Source organism: Anabrus simplex, chromosome 8 (assembly GCF_040414725.1).
Source record: "Anabrus simplex isolate iqAnaSimp1 chromosome 8, ASM4041472v1, whole genome shotgun sequence".
In the NCBI taxonomy this organism is placed as follows: domain Eukaryota; kingdom Metazoa; phylum Arthropoda; class Insecta; order Orthoptera; family Tettigoniidae; genus Anabrus; species Anabrus simplex.
Genome location: NC_090272.1, coordinates 87,815,308 through 87,834,715, shown reverse-complemented (window position 1 = coordinate 87,834,715; position 19,408 = coordinate 87,815,308). Strand labels below are relative to the sequence as shown.

Here is a 19,408-nt window from a genome sequence, read left to right as displayed (position 1 = left end):
CTGCAGGACTAAATTCCCGCACCTCGGCGTCTCCAAAAACCGTAAAAGTAGTTAGTGGGACGTAAAGCCAATAACATTATTATTGTAACTGTTCCACTCTCGTTAAACTGTTGCTTCCAGTTTTCTCATCTTACTTAACTGCAGTTTCAGTGTTTAAATTCTAATGTATACAATATACTTTGTCCTAGTTGGTAACCCAAACTGTAAATAAAGTTGAGAGCCCCAGGGGTTACCCCTTTTAATAGAATCTCCTTATCTCTATTGCTTGATGATAATTATATGTCAACTATTATGAACATGCTCTCCTCCTTGTACAGGACAACTTTTATCTGAGAGGTTATCTGATAAGGGAGATATTGTGACAGATATAAAAGGAAGTGTGTGATCAAAAATCTACCTTAGGAATGGAAGAACCTGGTTGGGATTTGTCTTGTCTCTTTGAATCGCCATGGATTGTGGATTGCTCTGAAACACAATGGAATTCTGTACTGGTAAGCAGTATGCTGTTGTTATCATCACTTTAATCTATTTGTGTACCCAAACACTTAAGTTTGTTTTGCCTTTTGTAATCATATGACAGATCTAAAAGGAAGTGTATGCTCAAAAATCTACTTTAGGAATGGAAGAACTTTGTGGGAATTTATCTTGTCTCTTTGAATTGTCATGGATTGTGGATGATTTTTCTCTGAAGCACAATGGAATTTTGTACTTGTCCAAATAAGCAGGTATGCTGTTATCATCACTTTATCTATTTATATATCTGAACACTGAAAATTAGTTTGTTTTGCCCCTCAGAATCATGCTCAATCTATAATTTGATTACATTACCTTATTGCATGATTGATCCATGCTGCTTTACCTTCTTTAAAGTTGTTATCTGTTAAATTTGGGCATAAATTTTCTGACATGATTTTCATGATTTCATGTTAAAATTAATACTAGACATGTGTGTATTAAAAGGAAAAATAAGGTAGGCAAAATCAGTCATTTACTACTGTTGAATCAAAACAAAACCCCATGGCACAACAGCCCCAAAGGGCCTTGACCTACCAAGTGACCGTTGCTCAGCCCAAAGGCCTGCAGTTACGAGGTGTCATGTGGTCAGCACAATGAATCCTCTTGGCCATTATTCTTAGCTTTCTAGACTATGTTACTCCTATTGGCTTAGGAGAATTCCATACAATTATTATGAAGAATTTTAGACCCTAACCTTTCAGCTGACAGTTGTCTTCCTTGGGATAGAGCTATCCATTTCATGATCAGAGGGACCTATCCTGTTATTTTACATAGCTTTCCAAGACCAAATTTAACTTTTACACTGAGATATTGCAAGGGTCTTTTTTTTTTTCATTCATTGTGACATTCAGTTTAAGTCTGTCTAAAAGGAAAACTTTTCGTTGTCATGTAGTTCGCATTCACTCATGAAACAGTGAATGTATGTTCTTCAGCAGGGTTGAGTCATTATGTTGTGTACAGGTTGCCAATGTTTCAAATATGTTGCAACATTCATCAAGTACTGTATTACATTTTATCTAATTCTGATATGATTAGCTCACTTGTTAAGCATATTATGTGATTTAATAAATAATAATGTTATTGATTTTATGTCCCACTAACTACTTTTTGATGGTTTTCGGAGATGCTGAGGTGCCAGAATTTTGCCCTACAAGAGTTCTTTTACAACCGAGCTCGATAGCTGCACTCGCTTAAGTGCGGCCAGTATCCAGTATTACATAAAATCAGTTTCATGGTCCGTATCGCACTTCAATAGATTCACAATTAAGTATTTATTTATTTTCCACCTAGTCGATACAATGATTGCTTAAGGCAATTTTAAAGGTCAAAAGTGGTACATGTTTCGTATATTATCAACATCTTCAGCCACATAACACTGTTTAGATGAAAAATATATAAAATTGACAAAGTAATGCTTTAGAGGAAGTGTCCTTAAAATTAACATAAGATTGACAAGATTAAAACAAACAAATAACTCAAGAGAAAATATATAAATTATTTCTACAATAGAAAGCAGTCGTCAAGGAAACACTTGTACAATATTCCATAGAGAAATTGTCCTAATAAATATTCTTTTCTTAATAATTCATGAAAAAAGATCAATTTATAAATTAAAAATTATACAATTTATAAGTAATTATCGAAATGAAGAAATCCTGATATCACAGTGCGGCTCTTATTATTAATGTAGATGAAAATATAACTAATTCCTAGTTGTCAAATCTTATTAAGCCTGCTTTCCTTTGGAACAGTAACTCCTGTCATTCTTTCACAGTTTTGCGCCGGGTGTAATATTGATGATGCGTTCTTCCTTGCTCTTGCACCTGAGGAGGTGGAGGAGCGGGGGATAGAGGTGTGTCAAGAACTTCCTTGCTGTCACCTATAGCTTCAACTGAGGAGGAATAAGTTGTAGGGCTATCTGTAGGTGGAGAAATTCCAATTCTTCTTCCTTGATCCTTCTCAAGCATTTTCAAATATACTAGAATTTGATAATATAATGGATTCTTATATTCTACAGCCTCATTAAGGTTATCATTTTTCTTTACAAGTTGGTCTAGATGAATGTACAGGTCTTCATATGTGTTCATTAAGCTGCTCTTTTTTAACTTTTTTATGATGGTCAGGTCTTGTTCTATGTTGGTAAATTTATGACCTGTGGCAGTCATGTGTGATCCCATTGCTGAGAATCTTCTATGTTTTTCAGCATTCACATGTTCCAAATATCTAACTTTAAAATTGCGGCCAGATTGTCCTATGTATGTATTCTTACATTCAAAGCATGTGAGTTTATATATACCGGAATCAAAAAATTTATCTTTTTCCGAGAGATTTATTGTATCATGGTTGAAAATACTATGTTTCATGTTGTTATTGGTGGAAAATGCAATTTTGAAATTTTTTCTCTTAAATAAATTTGTTATTACATGAATGTTTGGATTATTATATGTGAACTTGATATATTTTTCAGTTTTACTAGGTTCGACTGCTAATTTAGATTGTTGCTTCTCTGAAAATTTATTAATTATTTTATCAATCATGTTATTGTTGAAACCATTCAAGAGGGCTTGTTGTCGGATAAACAACAGTTCTTTATTCCTTTCAGATTTGGATAAAGGAATACTAAACGCTCTGTTAACGTAACAAGCCCTCTTGAATGGTTTCAACAATAACATGATTGATAAAATAATTAATAAATTTTCAGAGAAGCAACAATCTAAATTAGCAGTCGAACCTAGTAAAACTGAAAAATATATCAAGTTCACATATAATAATCCAAACATTCATGTAATAACAAATTTATTTAAGAGAAAAAATTTCAAAATTGCATTTTCCACCAATAACAACATGAAACATAGTATTTTCAACCATGATACAATAAATCTCTCGGAAAAAGATAAATTTTTTGATTCCGGTATATATAAACTCACATGCTTTGAATGTAAGAATACATACATAGGACAATCTGGCCGCAATTTTAAAGTTAGATATTTGGAACATGTGAATGCTGAAAAACATAGAAGATTCTCAGCAATGGGATCACACATGACTGCCACAGGTCATAAATTTACCAACATAGAACAAGACCTGACCATCATAAAAAAGTTAAAAAAGAGCAGCTTAATGAACACATATGAAGACCTGTACATTCATCTAGACCAACTTGTAAAGAAAAATGATAACCTTAATGAGGCTGTAGAATATAAGAATCCATTATATTATCAAATTCTAGTATATTTGAAAATGCTTGAGAAGGATCAAGGAAGAAGAATTGGAATTTCTCCACCTACAGATAGCCCTACAACTTATTCCTCCTCAGTTGAAGCTATAGGTGACAGCAAGGAAGTTCTTGACACACCTCTATCCCCCGCTCCTCCACCTCCTCAGGTGCAAGAGCAAGGAAGAACGCATCATCAATATTACACCCGGCGCAAAACTGTGAAAGAATGACAGGAGTTACTGTTCCAAAGGAAAGCAGGCTTAATAAGATTTGACAACTAGGAATTAGTTATATTTTCATCTACATTAATAATAAGAGCCGCACTGTGATATCAGGATTTCTTCATTTCGATAATTACTTATAAATTGTATAATTTTTAATTTATAAATTGATCTTTTTTCATGAATTATTAAGAAAAGAATATTTATTAGGACAATTTCTCTATGGAATATTGTACAAGTGTTTCCTTGACGACTGCTTTCTATTGTAGAAATAATTTATATATTTTCTCTTGAGTTATTTGTTTGTTTTAATCTTGTCAATCTTATGTTAATTTTAAGGACACTTCCTCTAAAGCATTACTTTGTCAATTTTATATATTTTTCATCTAAACAGTGTTATGTGGCTGAAGATGTTGATAATAAACGAAACATGTACCACTTTTGACCTTTAAAATTGCCTTAAGCAATCATTGTATCGACTAGGTGGAAAATAAATAAATACTTAATTGTGAATCAGTATCCAGTATTCGGGAGATAGTAGGTTTGAACCCCACTGTCGGCAGCCCTGAAGATGGTTTTTCGTGGTTTCCCATTTTCACACCAGGCAAATGCTGGGGCTGTACCTTAATTAAGGCCACGGCCGCTTCCTTCCCACTCCTAGACCTTTCCTGTCCCATCGTCGCCATAAGACCTACCTGTGTCGGTGCGACGTAAAGCAACTAGCAAAAAAAGTTCTTTTACATGCCAGTAAATCTACTGACACAAGGCTGGTGTATTTGAGCACCTTCAAATACCACCGGACTGAGGCAGGTTCGAACCTGCCAAGTTGGGGTCAGAAGGCCAGCGCCTCAACCGCGTGAACCACTCAGCCCAGCATTATCTGATTTAAATGTCCACATGTTGTTATTTGTTATCACTTCATAAAATTTATAAGTACAATTACTTTTCTTACTGCATTTTGGCAGAAAAATTATCCAGTTCCTTTATATCAGAAGTCATGTATAGTTTGGGGATCAGAAGAATGCATATGCCCGGTGAGGCACAGGGCTAAGGGGTTTTTGCCAGCAGAACCAGTGACGTAATCATTATCACAGCAACCCCGCAACCGAGTTCAATGGCTGCAGTCGCTTAAGTGCGGCCAGTATCCAGTATTCGGGAGATAGTGGGTTCAGATCAAAAATTAGATGTATGGTTTTTCAGGCGTTTGCTCTATTAACCAGCATTTTGTCTTAGGTCTGACACTAGACTCTTCAGAGTGGGATGTGTCAGACCCTACCCACTGACCCTGGGGTGTATGCAGGTGAACTTACCAGAAGCCTATTTAACAGGCGCAGTCTGATAACTGCATACAGAAGATAAAACTCCACAGTGGAATTAATGCCCGCCTAGCAATTCCGAATAAAAATTCTAAGTTCCAATGAAGGGCATTAGATATTTTTCCACCAATAGAAGACGAAATGCTGGTTAATAGAGCAAACGCCTGAAAAACCATACATCTAATTTTTTATCTGAATTTTGATATGCTCTATTGGTGGAAAAATATCTAATTCCCTCCATGGGAACTTAGAATTTCTATTTAGATAGTGGGTTCGAAACCTACTGTCGGCAGCCCTGAAGATGGTTTTCTGTGCTTTCCCATTTTTACGCCAGGCAAATGCTGGGGCTGTACCTTAATTAAGAGCACAGCTGATTCCTTCCCACTCCTAGACCTTTTCTGTCCCATCATCGCTATAAGACCTATCTGTGTCGGTGCGACGTAATGCAATTTGTAGCAACCCCGCTATTACCCAGGCAACTTTATAGTTATCTTCTACTGGCAGCTCTTTGCTCTTGTCAGTTGTAATCCAGCTATTGTTATTGCATTGTTCTGCATTTGTTTGTGTTCCTTTCTCTACTGTTTGCCATTTATCCATTGTTATTGTTGTTGCTCTTCATTTCTGTTCTTATTTCTGTGTAACTGTTTTGTAAAGACAGTATAATGTCTAGATAAGAAATGTGTTTTTCCACCAATCAATACACAATTTATTTTAAATAGATTAAACTAGTACTGGTTTCAGCTCTTTAACGGCCATCATCAGCTAGTACATGATTTGTTTTCATCCATTAGACAATTCACAAGTTGTTATTGTATTAGACATCCGGATGTCTAATGGGGGATGGAAATGTATACAGTAGCATGTAATTAAAATATCAGTAGTCAAGGTAAAAAGTTACAATAAGTTAGAAGATGAGTATGTAGAACATATTAAAACATATGGGCCATAATATAAAACACTTAAAAAGTTTTAACACATTAAAATTTGGTATGTATAGGTAGACACTTGTTAAAAATTTTAGTTCATGTTAAATAGATTCCATTCTTCTATCTTCTGTGTAGTTCCTTTGCTTCTATGTTATGTTAATTTTAGCTGTGTGAGGTAATCTTGGAGAATGTTCTGAGGCTGGTATGCGTCATATTTTATGGACCTTTGTCATGAAGAAATTTTATTGTGTTATATATTCCAACTTGTGATGTACTCTGGTAAGTTTTAATATAGTAAAACAGCAGGTCTTGAATTTGAATTTAGAAGTTCATGAGTCATAAGAGTCATAAGAGACATCATAAACAACTTCTATGTAGTTCAGAGAATTGTTACCACAGCACCAAAGCTGCTGAAGGCAATTCTAGTGAAAATGAACTTTCTGTGGAAGGTGCACACTCTAAGAAAATTGTTACATGATATGGGGTTCAACTGGAAGAGATGCACCAGTAGCAGGAAAATATTGATTGAGCACCCAAATGTTGTTTATTGGCGAGTAACTATATAAGATGCATGAGAATTTACCATTCTCAGAACAGGGACATCATTTATATTGATGAATTTTGGGTAGACAATAACCTTACATTTAATAAATGTTGACTGAGTGACGGTGTTCAGGGCATAACAACCAACAGGAGCTCTTTAAATAGGCTTATACTTGTCCATGCTGGTTCTAAGAGAGGGTTTATTGATAGAGCAAAGTTGATTTTTAGAGCAGGAAAGGCCACAGGAGATTACCATGGCCAAGAGAATAGAATAAATTTTCATTAAGTGGGTGAGTGAAAAAAATCATTCCTAATCTTCCCTCTGAAAGTATTATAGTAATTGACAATGCGCCTGACCACAGCAGTGAAGCAAACAAAGTACCTTCTTGGTATGCTGTTAAAAGTGATATGGTGCAATGGTTAAAAGAGACCAGAGTGAAATTTTCAGAAAAAATTAACAAATTTTATATTTTTAAACTGATCTAGAAGTTTGATGCATTACTGAGATTGTATGGGCACACAGTTTTACGTTTGCCTCCTTACATGTGTGAACTCAGTACTATCGAGCTGGCCTGAGCCAAAATCAAAAGAACTGTACGAGAACAGAATATTTTGGGAGACATCTCGTTAACGAAGCTGCAGGAAGTGACAACGAATGCTATCGCATCAGTGACACCTGCTGACTAGGAGGAATTCGACCAACACGTCATCAACCTCAAAAACGAGTTCTGGGAGAAGGATGAGTTAATGGAAGATGCAGTAGACAGTTTTGTCTTACGCTTAGGTGATATAGAATCCAGTGATGGTGATGGGGAGAGTGGTGATTCAACATCTGATTCTGACCTAACTTAACAGTTAGCATTGAGCAATGATGTAAGTGATTAACCAGAATACTGTTACTCACTATCATTTTTAATTCTTTCATACCTGTTGGCCGTGCAGTCAAGGGCACACGGCTTTGAGCTTGCATCCAGGAGATAGTGGGTTCGAATCCCACTGTCAGCAGCCCTGAAGATGGTTTTCCATGGTTTCCCATTTTCACACCAGGCAAATGCTGGGGCTGTACCTTAATTAACGCCATGTCCGCTTCCTTCCTACTCCTAGGCCTTTCCTATCCCATCGTCATGAGTCCTGGCATTGCTTCCACTTACTTGTGCCAGGCTCCTCACTTTCATCTATCCTATCCGACCTCCCTTGGTCAACTGTTGTTCTTTTCCGACCCTGACGCTATTAGGTTTGCGAGGGCTAGGGAGTCTTTCATTTTCACGCCCTTCGTGGCCCTTGTCTTTCTTTGACCGATATCTTCATTTTTCGAAGTGTCGGATCCCTTCTTTTTTTTGTCTGATTAGTGTTATACTTGTTGTACTTCCTCTTAAAACAATAATCACCACCACCACCACCTATCCCATTGTCACCATAAGACCTATCTGTGTCGGCGCGATGTAAAGCAAGTAGCATTGCTGTTCAAAATTCTAAGATTACTGTGTCCCCATGTTCATTTGCCTGTAGCGTGTCCAGGATTCAGATCCATATAGTAAGCTGGGAGCTATAACTGAATTGTACACAAAGATCTTCATTGCAGCATTGACATCATGATTGTCAAATACTCAGGATCGTAGTTTGGCAAAGGATGCTCCTGCACGGTTGATTCTGAATTGAATTTCCGAATCTATATTTGTGCTTGATGAGAGGATGCTACCAAGGCAAGAGAAGGAGTTTACTACTTGAAGGCTCACTCCGTCGATGGAGACATTGATCCCTCTATGATTTTTTCCAGGGGCTGGTTGATAGAGAAACTGTGACTTACTGGTATTCAGTCTGAGACCAATCTTTCTGTATGCAGTTGAAAAGGCACTCAGGATTAACACTAGTTCTTTTCCAGACTGAGCTACAACTGCATTATCATCAGCATACTGTAACTCGACTAATGCTGTAGAAAGTGTACGAGTCTTCGCCCTTAGACAGCTCAAATTAAAGAGTTTCCCATCCAGTCTATAATATATCTGTATTCCTGGAGGAAGAATGTCCTTAACTAGCTGCTTAACAGTGGCTATATATAATGAGAAAAATATATATATAATGAGGGCCTGTGGTATCACCTCAAAGACTGACTTGTCTGCCCTACCTACAGTTTGTAGAAGACATACTCCCAGCACTACTGTAGGAATATTTATCTCAACACCGGATAGCACTTGTGGTTCCACATGATGGACCACCCCCGCACATTAACAATGCACTGTAACAATGTATCAGGTCTAGGCACCATCGGCTGCTCGACAGGAACCTCTGTCTAAATCCCTTAGATTTATTCTTATGGGGGCATTTGAAATCTAAGGTGTAATACAGAGACGTAGAAGTCCTGCAAGAGGAAATGGAATGTGTGTTTGCAGTTGCTCACATCATCAGTCAAAACCAGGAGGTATTGAGCTGAGTGCAAGAGAATTTTCTTCAAGGGTTCTGAACATGTGGACATTTCAAAAACCTCTTCCTTCATCCATTCCCTTTTCCAGATTCTCTCTGGGTAGGGTAGTGTACCAAAGCCCTCCACCTTACTCGATCTTTCCACCATTCCTCTTCTAGTACTTTATTGCTATTGACTCCTCTATTTGCAATACAGTCCACAACAGAGCTCCTCCATCTCATTCTAGGACGTCCCCTAGACCTCTTTCCAGTCTCTGTATCCATGAATGTTCTCCTTGATATTCTCTCTCCTGGCATTCTCATCAAGTGTCCAAACCATTTTAGCTTTGCTTTATCAATCTCTTCTTGAAGTTTATACACTCCCACGCTTCTCCTTATTTCCTCATTTCATATTCTATCTCATCTTGTCTTTCCCTGTATGCTCCTCAGGAACCTCATTTCAGCTGCTTGTATCTTACTTGGGTTCAGCTTAGTTAACGTCCAGGCTGCTGAAGCATAGGTCAGTATAGGTTTATAATGGGACGAGTATAAAATCTTCTTGCACTTCATTGGCACATCTTTGTTCCATACTATGTCTCTCACACACTGGTAGAAACTTGCAGACTGCTGTATTCTTAAATCAATTTCTCCATCCAAATTTCCATCTTGTGATATCACGCTGCCCAAATATTAAAAACTGATCACTACTTCAAGAGGTTCATTTCCTATTTTTATCACTCACCTGGATTTTCTGTTACCTCTTGTCGTGATCAAAGTCTTACTTTTCACAGTACTAATATTCATTCCAAAATTCCTTATCTCCTCATTCCATAAATTAACTTGTGTCGGTACTTCCTCTTCATTACCTCCCCAAACTACAATGTCATCAGCAAAAAGCATAGACTTTACTTGCTCACCCATCATTTTCTCCTTGATATTATGTAGAATTCTATCCATGATGATAATGAAGAGTAAGGGAGACAATACACTTCCCTGTCTTAAGCCTGTCCCAACTCTGAATCATTTAGTTTGACCCAATTTTGATGCAATGCTATTACCATCTTCATTGTTTCATTCCCAATCTGTGCCTCTGTCAATGTTTTCCATACCATTTCAAACACCTTTTTATCTCAGATAACTTTTCCCATGAATAATCTGTTCAAGTTTGTTACTCTCTAAAACATACCTAGGAATAATCCCACATATGTTCTCATTATGGTATTATTGTTTCGTGCTCATGCAACTATCAGCCCTGTTGTATCCCCCTTCGGTATTACCTGGAAGAGAGAAGCAAGTCAGACTGGCGAGTATCCAGCCAGCCTGAGGGCATGTGACGGCCTCTTGTTGTATTGTGCTTTTCGTCTGGAACCTCCATGGATTTTCTGGAAAGCAAACCTAGAATGTTCCTATTCTGGGCACTCCCTGAAGATACCAGATCTTCATCACCTGGCATATGAAAGCAGGCTCACTGCAAACATGTTGTTGTTGTTGTTGTTGTTGTTGTTGCTGTTGTTGTTGTTGTTGTTGTTGTTGTTGTTGTTGTTGTTGTTGTTGTTGTTGAGTAACAATCGAGTTGGTTCTGGGTTATTGTCTGGTTGAGTGATATGTGTTGAGTAGTTCAGTGAATGGAACACTCATGTGAAATGATTGTGCAAGTTACTGGCCTTGGTTGGAATGGAGCCAAGTGAACAGCAGTCATGCATTGTGATAAGCAACAGACCTGTGTGCACATGCAGTTCATTATACTGTGCCATCTTGTACTAAGTTACCTCCCATGTTGTATATGAATTTCAACTGAACATAATTAAGATAAATGATAATGAATAATGCTATAAATCAGTCAAATTAAATAATCTGAGATAAACTGTAATTTCCAGGAATCTCCTGCACCAGGATCTGCAGAAAGATCATCTTCATCAATGAATCGATCACTGAAGTAAGTTTGCCTTCAAATCTATTTTTAATTTGCCGTTCTTCTGCTTATTCTTCTTCTTCACTGATCTTGATACTCCCAAGAACGATAATTATAATCATTTTCTCTCATTCAGATGGAACCAGGCAAGGAAAGCAGAGTTCCTCTCCATTTTACTATCTCCATTACTTTCCACCCACCATCTTGTTCTATACCAGGTCTCCATTGCTTCATGCTATTCTTCATCATGTTCTCTCATCTTAATAAGGGTCCTCCAAGGTCCTTCATGTCTTTCATTTGGAATTTCTTAGTTTGTTTTGGCATACCATTTAATATTATTCCAAACATGTCAATCTATTTTTCTCTCAACATTTATAATTTTTTCTCTCGGTCATACATCTTCATTTATCAGTCTTTATTGTCTTCTCTAACATAGAGATTTCATTTTTTTCTTCTTGCATTGAATTTTCTCCTTTGAGAAGGGTCTCAACTGCATATCATGATAGATATGTAATACGTATTGTACACATGTTCTCATTATGGTATAATAATTGGAACCGGACAGGTTGCATTTAATAATGTTTTATTTCATTTTTCAATCAAATGGTTCATTGTACATTTATGTAGTGAAGACTGTGGTTCTACAGTATATGAATTTCAACTTAACATAATTAAATGATATAAACTGAATAAAAAATATAAATCAATTAAATTACATTATGAAGCGAATAACATGAAATAAGATGATGATGCTTTGTAAATGCAAAATGCAATGAAGAGCCAAGTGACTGTGGACTAAAACAATCTGCATTGGATCAGAATTACTGAAAGCAGTATATGGAAAAGTTTTCATGCCTAGGACAATACAAAATTCCACCGAAGCATAGGTTTTGTGCAGCATGACACTTCTGACAACCATCTTTGAAGGTTCATATGTCTGAGTGTCACCTGACAAAACTAAATTAACTCAGCCACAAGATCTGTCCAATAGAATTCTTAATTTTATTGCTAGATAATAGCACAATTGGAATGTTTATATATATCTTTAATAATAATGTTATTGTTTTACATCCCACTAATTACTCTTACGGTTTTCAGAGACGCCAAGGTGCCGGAATTTTGTCCTGCAAGAGTTATTTTATGTGCCCGTAAATCTACCAACATGAGGCTGACGTATTCGAGCACCTCCAAATACCACCGGACTAAGCCAGGATCAAACCTGCCAAGTTAGGCTCAGAAGGTCAGCGCTCTATCGTCCAAGCTACTCAGACTGGCAATGTTGAAATTGGTAGGCAGGTCAGCTAGGGTTGGCACTATTTCAGAAAGCCTGCAACTCGGTAGTTGAAGTCACATTTAAAAAGAATCTTCTTTGTTCCGTAGGAAATTTCATACTCCATGACAGAAAACATTTCCAAGTTGTATCATCCTGCTGATTTCCACTTCAAGTCTCCATAATTGAACAGCTGACAATATATCAATTACTTCTAACTTCTGCATTTCTGGGCTGAGTAGCTCAGATGGTACAGTGCTGCCCAACTCGGCAGGTTCGATCCTGGCTCAGTTTGGTGATATTTGAAGGTGCTCAAATATGCCAGCCTTGTGTCAGTAGATGTACTGGCACATAGAAGAACTCCTTTGGGACAAAATTCAGGCACCTTGGTGTCTCCAAAACCATTTTAAAAAAGTAGTTTGTTGACGTAAAACCAATAACTTAAAAAAATTATTGTTAACTTCTGCATGATTGTATCACAATTTATTTTAAATGTCAGATTCAAACATTCTTCACTTCTGGTATTTCCTAACTTCTGCAGAGCAATTTTAGAAGTGGTGTGTGTAGCTGTAGATTCATACTGCTTTTTAAGATCACAGTAACTGCTTAAATAATTCACCGTTTTAGTTGTCCACACATTAGGTTCGCTTGAGAGTAGGAGGCACAGCCTCCTTTACTCTTTTATAAAAAGAGAAGGAACACTGCACAGTTGTGTAAAAGCTTTATGTGTAGCGTATGGAGATAGTGCTATCGATGAATCAATGGTCTATACATGGTTTGAGAAATTTAAAGCTGGGAATTTCAGCTTAGAATAGACATATTGCTCTGGAAGACCCTCCTAAATTATCTCATAAAGGTATACATTGAGGCAAAGCAAAATTTAATTACTCTAGACTAAGAACAGACTCTGACATTTTCAAAAAGCACTGTTAAGGTTTGGGTTTCATACATTCTTCCATCTTTAATCTGCAGTGCATGGCAAAACTCTCCACAGTGAAGTAGATATGCTAGTACACTCCGTTGCATTGACAATGGATTCCACTAAACTTAGCGACATATACATTATTGAAAATGAAGATTTATTAAATTAAATTAAATTTTGCAAAATTACTGTTACAGGAGATACTGGTAATGTCATCATTGCTGTTGAAGACTGAGTTAGACTCTTTTGCACTTATTTTCAAACACTTTATTTAGAGTTTTCCATGTAATTGAGTTGACGTAATTGTTTTGTGGTTATTCTTAAATACCAAGGATTTTGAGGCACCCCAGAGGAAATAATAGGGGGCTGTAAGATCTGGGGACTAAGGTGATCATAACACTTATTATACAATATATACAATCAATACTGATCTGCATTTAGGGCAGTCGCCCAGGTGGCAGATTCCCTATCTGTTGCTTTCCTAGCCTTTTCCGAAATGATTTCAAAGAAATTGGAAATTTATTGAACATCTCCCTTGGTAAGTTATTCCAATCCCTAACTCCCCTTCCTATAAATGAATATTTGCCCCAGTTTGTCCTCTTGAATTCCAACTTTATCTTCATATTGTGATCTTTCCTACTTTTATAGACGCCATTCAAACCTATTCGTCTACTAATGTCATTCCACGCCATCTCTCCGCTGACAGCTCGGAATATACCACTTAGTCGAGCAGCTCTTCTTCTTTCTCTCAATTCTTCCCAACCCAAACATTGCAACATTTTTGTAACGCTACTCTTTTGTCGGAAATCACCCAGAACAAATCGAGCTGCTTTTCTTTGGATTTTTTCCAGTTCTTGAATCAAGTAATCCTGGTGAGGGTCCCATACACTGGAACCATACTCTAGTTGGGGTCTTACCAGAGACTTATATGCACTCTCCTTTACATCCTTACTACAACCCCTAAACACCCTCATAACCATGTGCAGAGATCGGTACCCTTTATTTACAATCCCATTTATGTGGTTTCCCCAGTGAAGATCTTTCCTTATATTAACACCTAGATACTTACAATGATCCCCAAAAAGAACCTTCACCCCATCAACGCAGTAATTAAAACTGAGAGGACTTTTCCTATTTGTGAAACTCACAACCTGACTTTTAGCCCCGTTTATCAACATACCATTGCCTGTTGTCCATCTCACAATATTTTCGAGGTCACGTTGCAGTTGCTCACAATCTTGTAACTTATTTATCACTCTATAGAGAATAACATCATCCGCAAAAAGCCTTACCTCCGATTCCACTCCTTTACTCATATCATTTATATATATAAGAAAACATAAAGGTCCGATAACACTGCCCTGAGGAACTCCCCTCTCAACTATCACAGGGTCAGACAAAGCTTCACCTACTCTAACTCTCTGAGATCTATTTTCTAGAAATATAGCAACCCACTCAGTCACTCTTTTGTCTAGTCCAATTGCACTCATTTTTGCCAGTAGTCTCCCATGATCCACCCTATCAAATGCTTTAGACATGTCAATCGCAATACAGTCCATTTGACCTCCAGAATCCAAGATATCTGCTATATCCTGCTGGAATCCTACAAGTTGAGCTTCAGTGGAATAACCTTTCCTAAAACCGAATTGCCTTCTATCGAACCAGTTATTAATTTCACAAACATGTCTAATATAATCAGAAAGAATGCCTTCCCAAAGCTTACATACAATGCATGTCAAACTTACTGGCCTGTAATTTTCAGCTTTATGTCTATCACCCTTTCCTTTATACACAGGGGCTACTATAGCAACTCTCCATTCATCTGGTATAGCTCCTTCGGCCAAACAATAATCAAATAAGTACTTCAGATATGGTACTATATCCCAACCCATTGTCTTTAGTATATCCCCAGAAATCTTATCAATTCCAGTCGCTTTTCTAGTTTTCAACTCTTGTATCTTATTATAAATGTCATTGTTATCATATGTAAATTTTATTACTTCTTTGGCCTTAGTCTCTTCCTCTATCTCGACATTATCCTTGTAACCAACAATCTTTACATACTGCTGACTGAATACTTCTGCCTTTTGAAGATCCTCACATACACACTCCCCTTGTTCATTAATTATTCCTGGGATGTCCTTCTTGGAACCTGTTTCTGCCTTAAAACACCTATACATACCCTTCCATTTTTCACTAAAATTTGTATGACTGCCAATTATGCTTGCCATCATGTTATCCTTAGCTGCCTTCTTTGCTAGATTCAATTTTCTAGTAAGTTCCTTCAATTTCTCCTTACTTCCACAGCCATTTCTAACTCTATTTCTTTCCAGTCTGCACCTCCTTCTTAGTCTCTTTATTTCTCTATTATAATAAGGTGGGTCTTTACCATTCCTTATCACCCTTAAAGGTACAAACCTGTTTTCGCATTCCTCAACAATTTCTTTAAACCCATCCCAGAGTCCGTTTACATTTTTATTTACCATTTTCCACCGATCATAGTTACTTTTTAGAAACTGCCTCATACCTGCTTTATCAGCCATATGGTACTGCCTAACAGTCCTACTTTTAAGACCTTCCTTTCTATCACATTTATTTTTAACTACCACAAAAACAGCTTCATGATCACTAATACCATCTATTACTTCAGTTTCCCTATAGAGCTCATCTGGTTTTATCAGCACCACATCCAAAATATTTTTCCCTCTGGTTGGTTCCATCACTTTCTGAATCAGCTGTCCTTCCCATATTAACTTATTTGCCATTTGTTGGTCATGCTTCCTGTCGTTCGCATTTCCTTCCCAATTTACATCTGGCAAATTTAGATCTCCCGCTACAATCACATTTCTTTCCATGTCGTTTCCCACATAGCTGACTATCCTATCAAATAATTCAGAATCCGCATCAGTGCTACCCTTTCCCGATCTGTACACTCCAAATATATCAAGTTGCCTATTATCTTTAGAAATGAGCCTTGCACCTAGAATTTCATGTGTCTCATCTTTAACTTTTTCGTAGCTACAAATTCTTCTTTCACCAGAATGAAAACTCCTCCTCCCACCTTTCCTATCCTATCTCGACGATACACACTCCAGTGCCGTGAGAAAATTTCTGCATCCATTATATCATTTCTCAGCCATGATTCAACTCCTATTACAATATCTGGTAAATATATATCTATTAAATTACTTAATTCTATTCCTTTCTTTACAATACTTCTACAGTTCAACACTAACAATTTTATGTCATCCCTACTTGATTTCCAGTTCCCTGTTCCCTTATCACCGCTCCCTAGGCCATCCCGTTTCCCTGAATGTACCTCCCTATTACCCTTCCAAACAAATTTCCTAACTTATACGTACCACTGCGGTTTAAATGAAGGCCATCCGAGCGCAGATCCCTATCTCCTACCCACCCATTAGGATCTAGAAATTTCACTCCCAGTTTCCCACAGACCCACTCCATAGTCTCATTTAAATCCCCAATCACCCTCCAGTCAGTATCCCTCCTACACAGTATTCCACTAATAACAATCTCCGCTTTCTTAAACTTCACCCGTGCTGCATTTACCAGATCCCACACATCTCCAACTATGTTGGTACTTATATCAGCTTGCCTTACGTTGTTGGTACCAACGTGAAACACTACCACATTCTCCTTCCCCTCCTCCCTCTCTTCTACTTTCCTCAACATCTGCCTCAACCTAATTCCTGGATAACATTCTACCCTGGTTCCCTTTCCTCCACACACTTTCCCCACGTGTCTAACGATGGAATCCCCCATTACCAGAGCCTCAACCCTACCCACCTCATTTGATCCCCTCCCCTCCTGGTCAGCCCTATCTTTCCTGATAGCTGCAGAAGCTAATTCCTCCTCCCTTTTCTCCTTCCCATGACCCTGTTCCACCTGTCTTTTCCTATCCTCTACTCTACATTTCCCTTTCCTACCTTTTCCCTTCCTCCTACTTCCACGCATCTCAGCAACAGTTCCCTGTCCCTCATCTTCCCTCTGTTGTTCTACCTGGAGTGACTCGTACCGATTTCGCACAGACACCTGTCCTGAATTCTGATCCTGAATAGAGCCCTTGGCCTGCAATCTCCTTCCCCTTAGAACATTAGACCACCTGTCTTCTACAACTCCTCCCTTTCCTTCCCCTCCCTCTTGTACACCTACTGTAACCTGTACATTGTTTGAGGGAGTCCTATCTTCCTTCCTGTCTTCTGTGAGAATCCTAATTATCTCCCTCAAACTTTCCAACTCCTCCCTCATACCCCTCAATGCCTCGACACACCCACAATAAGTACACTCGCGCTACTTAGCCATTCTTTACGGGGGGAAAATTTTAAATTAAAAAATAAAATAACTTATTTGCAAAAAAATAAATGAACGGAGGGATATATTGTCTGGGGTAGTACACAACAATAAGGTAATTAATATACGACTACACTACAATACTACTTAGTCGTGCTCTATTTTTTTTTTAATCCTACAACTCCTAACAGGATAAAAGCTGCTGTTAATTACTGAATATCGAAAGTAATACACAAGAACTACACAATTCCAAACTGCAATTAAGCCTATCCTAATTTCAACAATATTTTAGTAAGAGTTTCTACGGATACCTCTACTACACCAGTACCGGTACTACACAAATATTTTACAATAATAAAATAAGCACACTAAATTCTAATAGGATATTACTCGTATACTACTGTACAGTACACTACATTAATTTTTAAACTACTTTCAGACGTATCCTAATTACGATACCGGTACCGTACCGTATGTCACTACTAAGCACAACAGATATGAAATTTGCAAGAACTACTGTACTCAAAGATTACCAACGAAGCTAAATGCTTAGACAAATTATTATTAGTATTACGGTCTAATAGATATACACGAAAGATAACACACGAATATAGCAGGCAAGATACGGCACTATCTAAATGTAGGCTACTGTATCTATACTACAATGTATCTACACTACACTACACTGCGTTTGGTTAAATGCTTAAGTATCAAAAGGATTGCCGTACACAAAGAAAAACACGAATATAACTGGCAAGATACTATCTAATATATTATACCTCTTCTTCACTACAATTCTACTGAAATGTGGTTATGTGATTATTACAGCTGGTGGATTACTATTATTTTCCCTACTCCACGGGACGGAGAAAAAAAAAAGTGTCCTTAATTAGGCCTACTGAAAAATACGAGGTTGTCTATAATAATTTCTCAAATATTTCTATCAAAATTACTACTACTACTCCAGGGACTTGAACTGCAATTACTGGGATATATGAACTTTATTATTATTAGCTAACCGCTCATAAATACTGAAAGATCGAGGGAGCGAAATATAAATTACGGATACTAACTACCTACTCAGAAGTACAAATGAATGGAATACAAGGTCAGCTGATTTTTATTTATATTTACTTGACTACACTACACCCTTTGTTCACGACTGTAGCCAACAGTGCAATATTTGAATATGAGGAGCGACAATAATCAATAACAATACGACTGTTAACTATTACCGTGTAATCTCTTTAACTTCTTTTTAAATGGAAGTTTACAGGCGTGTCGTGTTTTTTAATGTAGTAAATTATTACCTTCGCGATAGTTTGAACGTATATCTATACGAAATACCGGAGAAGTTGCTGCAGAAGTTACGGTACTATTCCTTATGATAATCTGCCTTTGTAAGTACAAGCAACGAACCTACAGATATTTACAAATATTTTTAAAGTTAATATTGTTACCTAAAGTATTACCTAAACCTAAATTCGAAACAAGGTGCACCTAGCTAGCCTACTTAACCTAGAAAACGTAATTTACTGGAGACCAACTGAATTACTTGTTACAAAATTTAAATAATTATTACTACTCCCAATTTCTACCAACAAGCACTAAACACCACTATATAAACAGCACTAAATGAATCAGATATACACAAAATTAAGCTATTTCAATAGGTTTTCACTACTTTATCACTACAATAATGCAAGAGCTCTCTCAACAGCCAACCGTTCTCAAGCGCATTATCTGTTCCCCAACGACTTCATGTAATAGTCCCAATGATTGATTAAATATGTGGGAGGGTTTCATTGTCTTGCTGGAAGAAACATCTTTCAGTTTCATCTTCATTCAGAAAGG

General features: G+C 37.3%; 1 protein-coding gene across 3 annotated transcripts in view; it reads left to right on the top strand.

Annotated features, from left to right (window-relative positions):
- Window positions 1-385: 385 nt before the first annotated feature.
- LOC136879149 (uncharacterized) overlaps window positions 386-19,408 on the top strand; it is a 37,499-nt gene continuing 18,476 nt past the window's right edge. The window contains exons 1-2 of one of the 3 annotated variants that reach the window (XM_067152902.2): window positions 386-491; window positions 11,017-11,075. In XM_067152902.2, coding sequence (XP_067009003.2) covers window positions 405-491; window positions 11,017-11,075 — 146 coding nt within the window. In that variant the 5' untranslated portion in view covers window positions 386-404. Of the gene's footprint in view, window positions 492-594; window positions 726-10,780; window positions 10,916-11,016; window positions 11,076-19,408 lie in introns of those variants that run through there. The other 2 variants (XM_067152903.2, XM_068228952.1) reach the window with 2 other exon arrangements.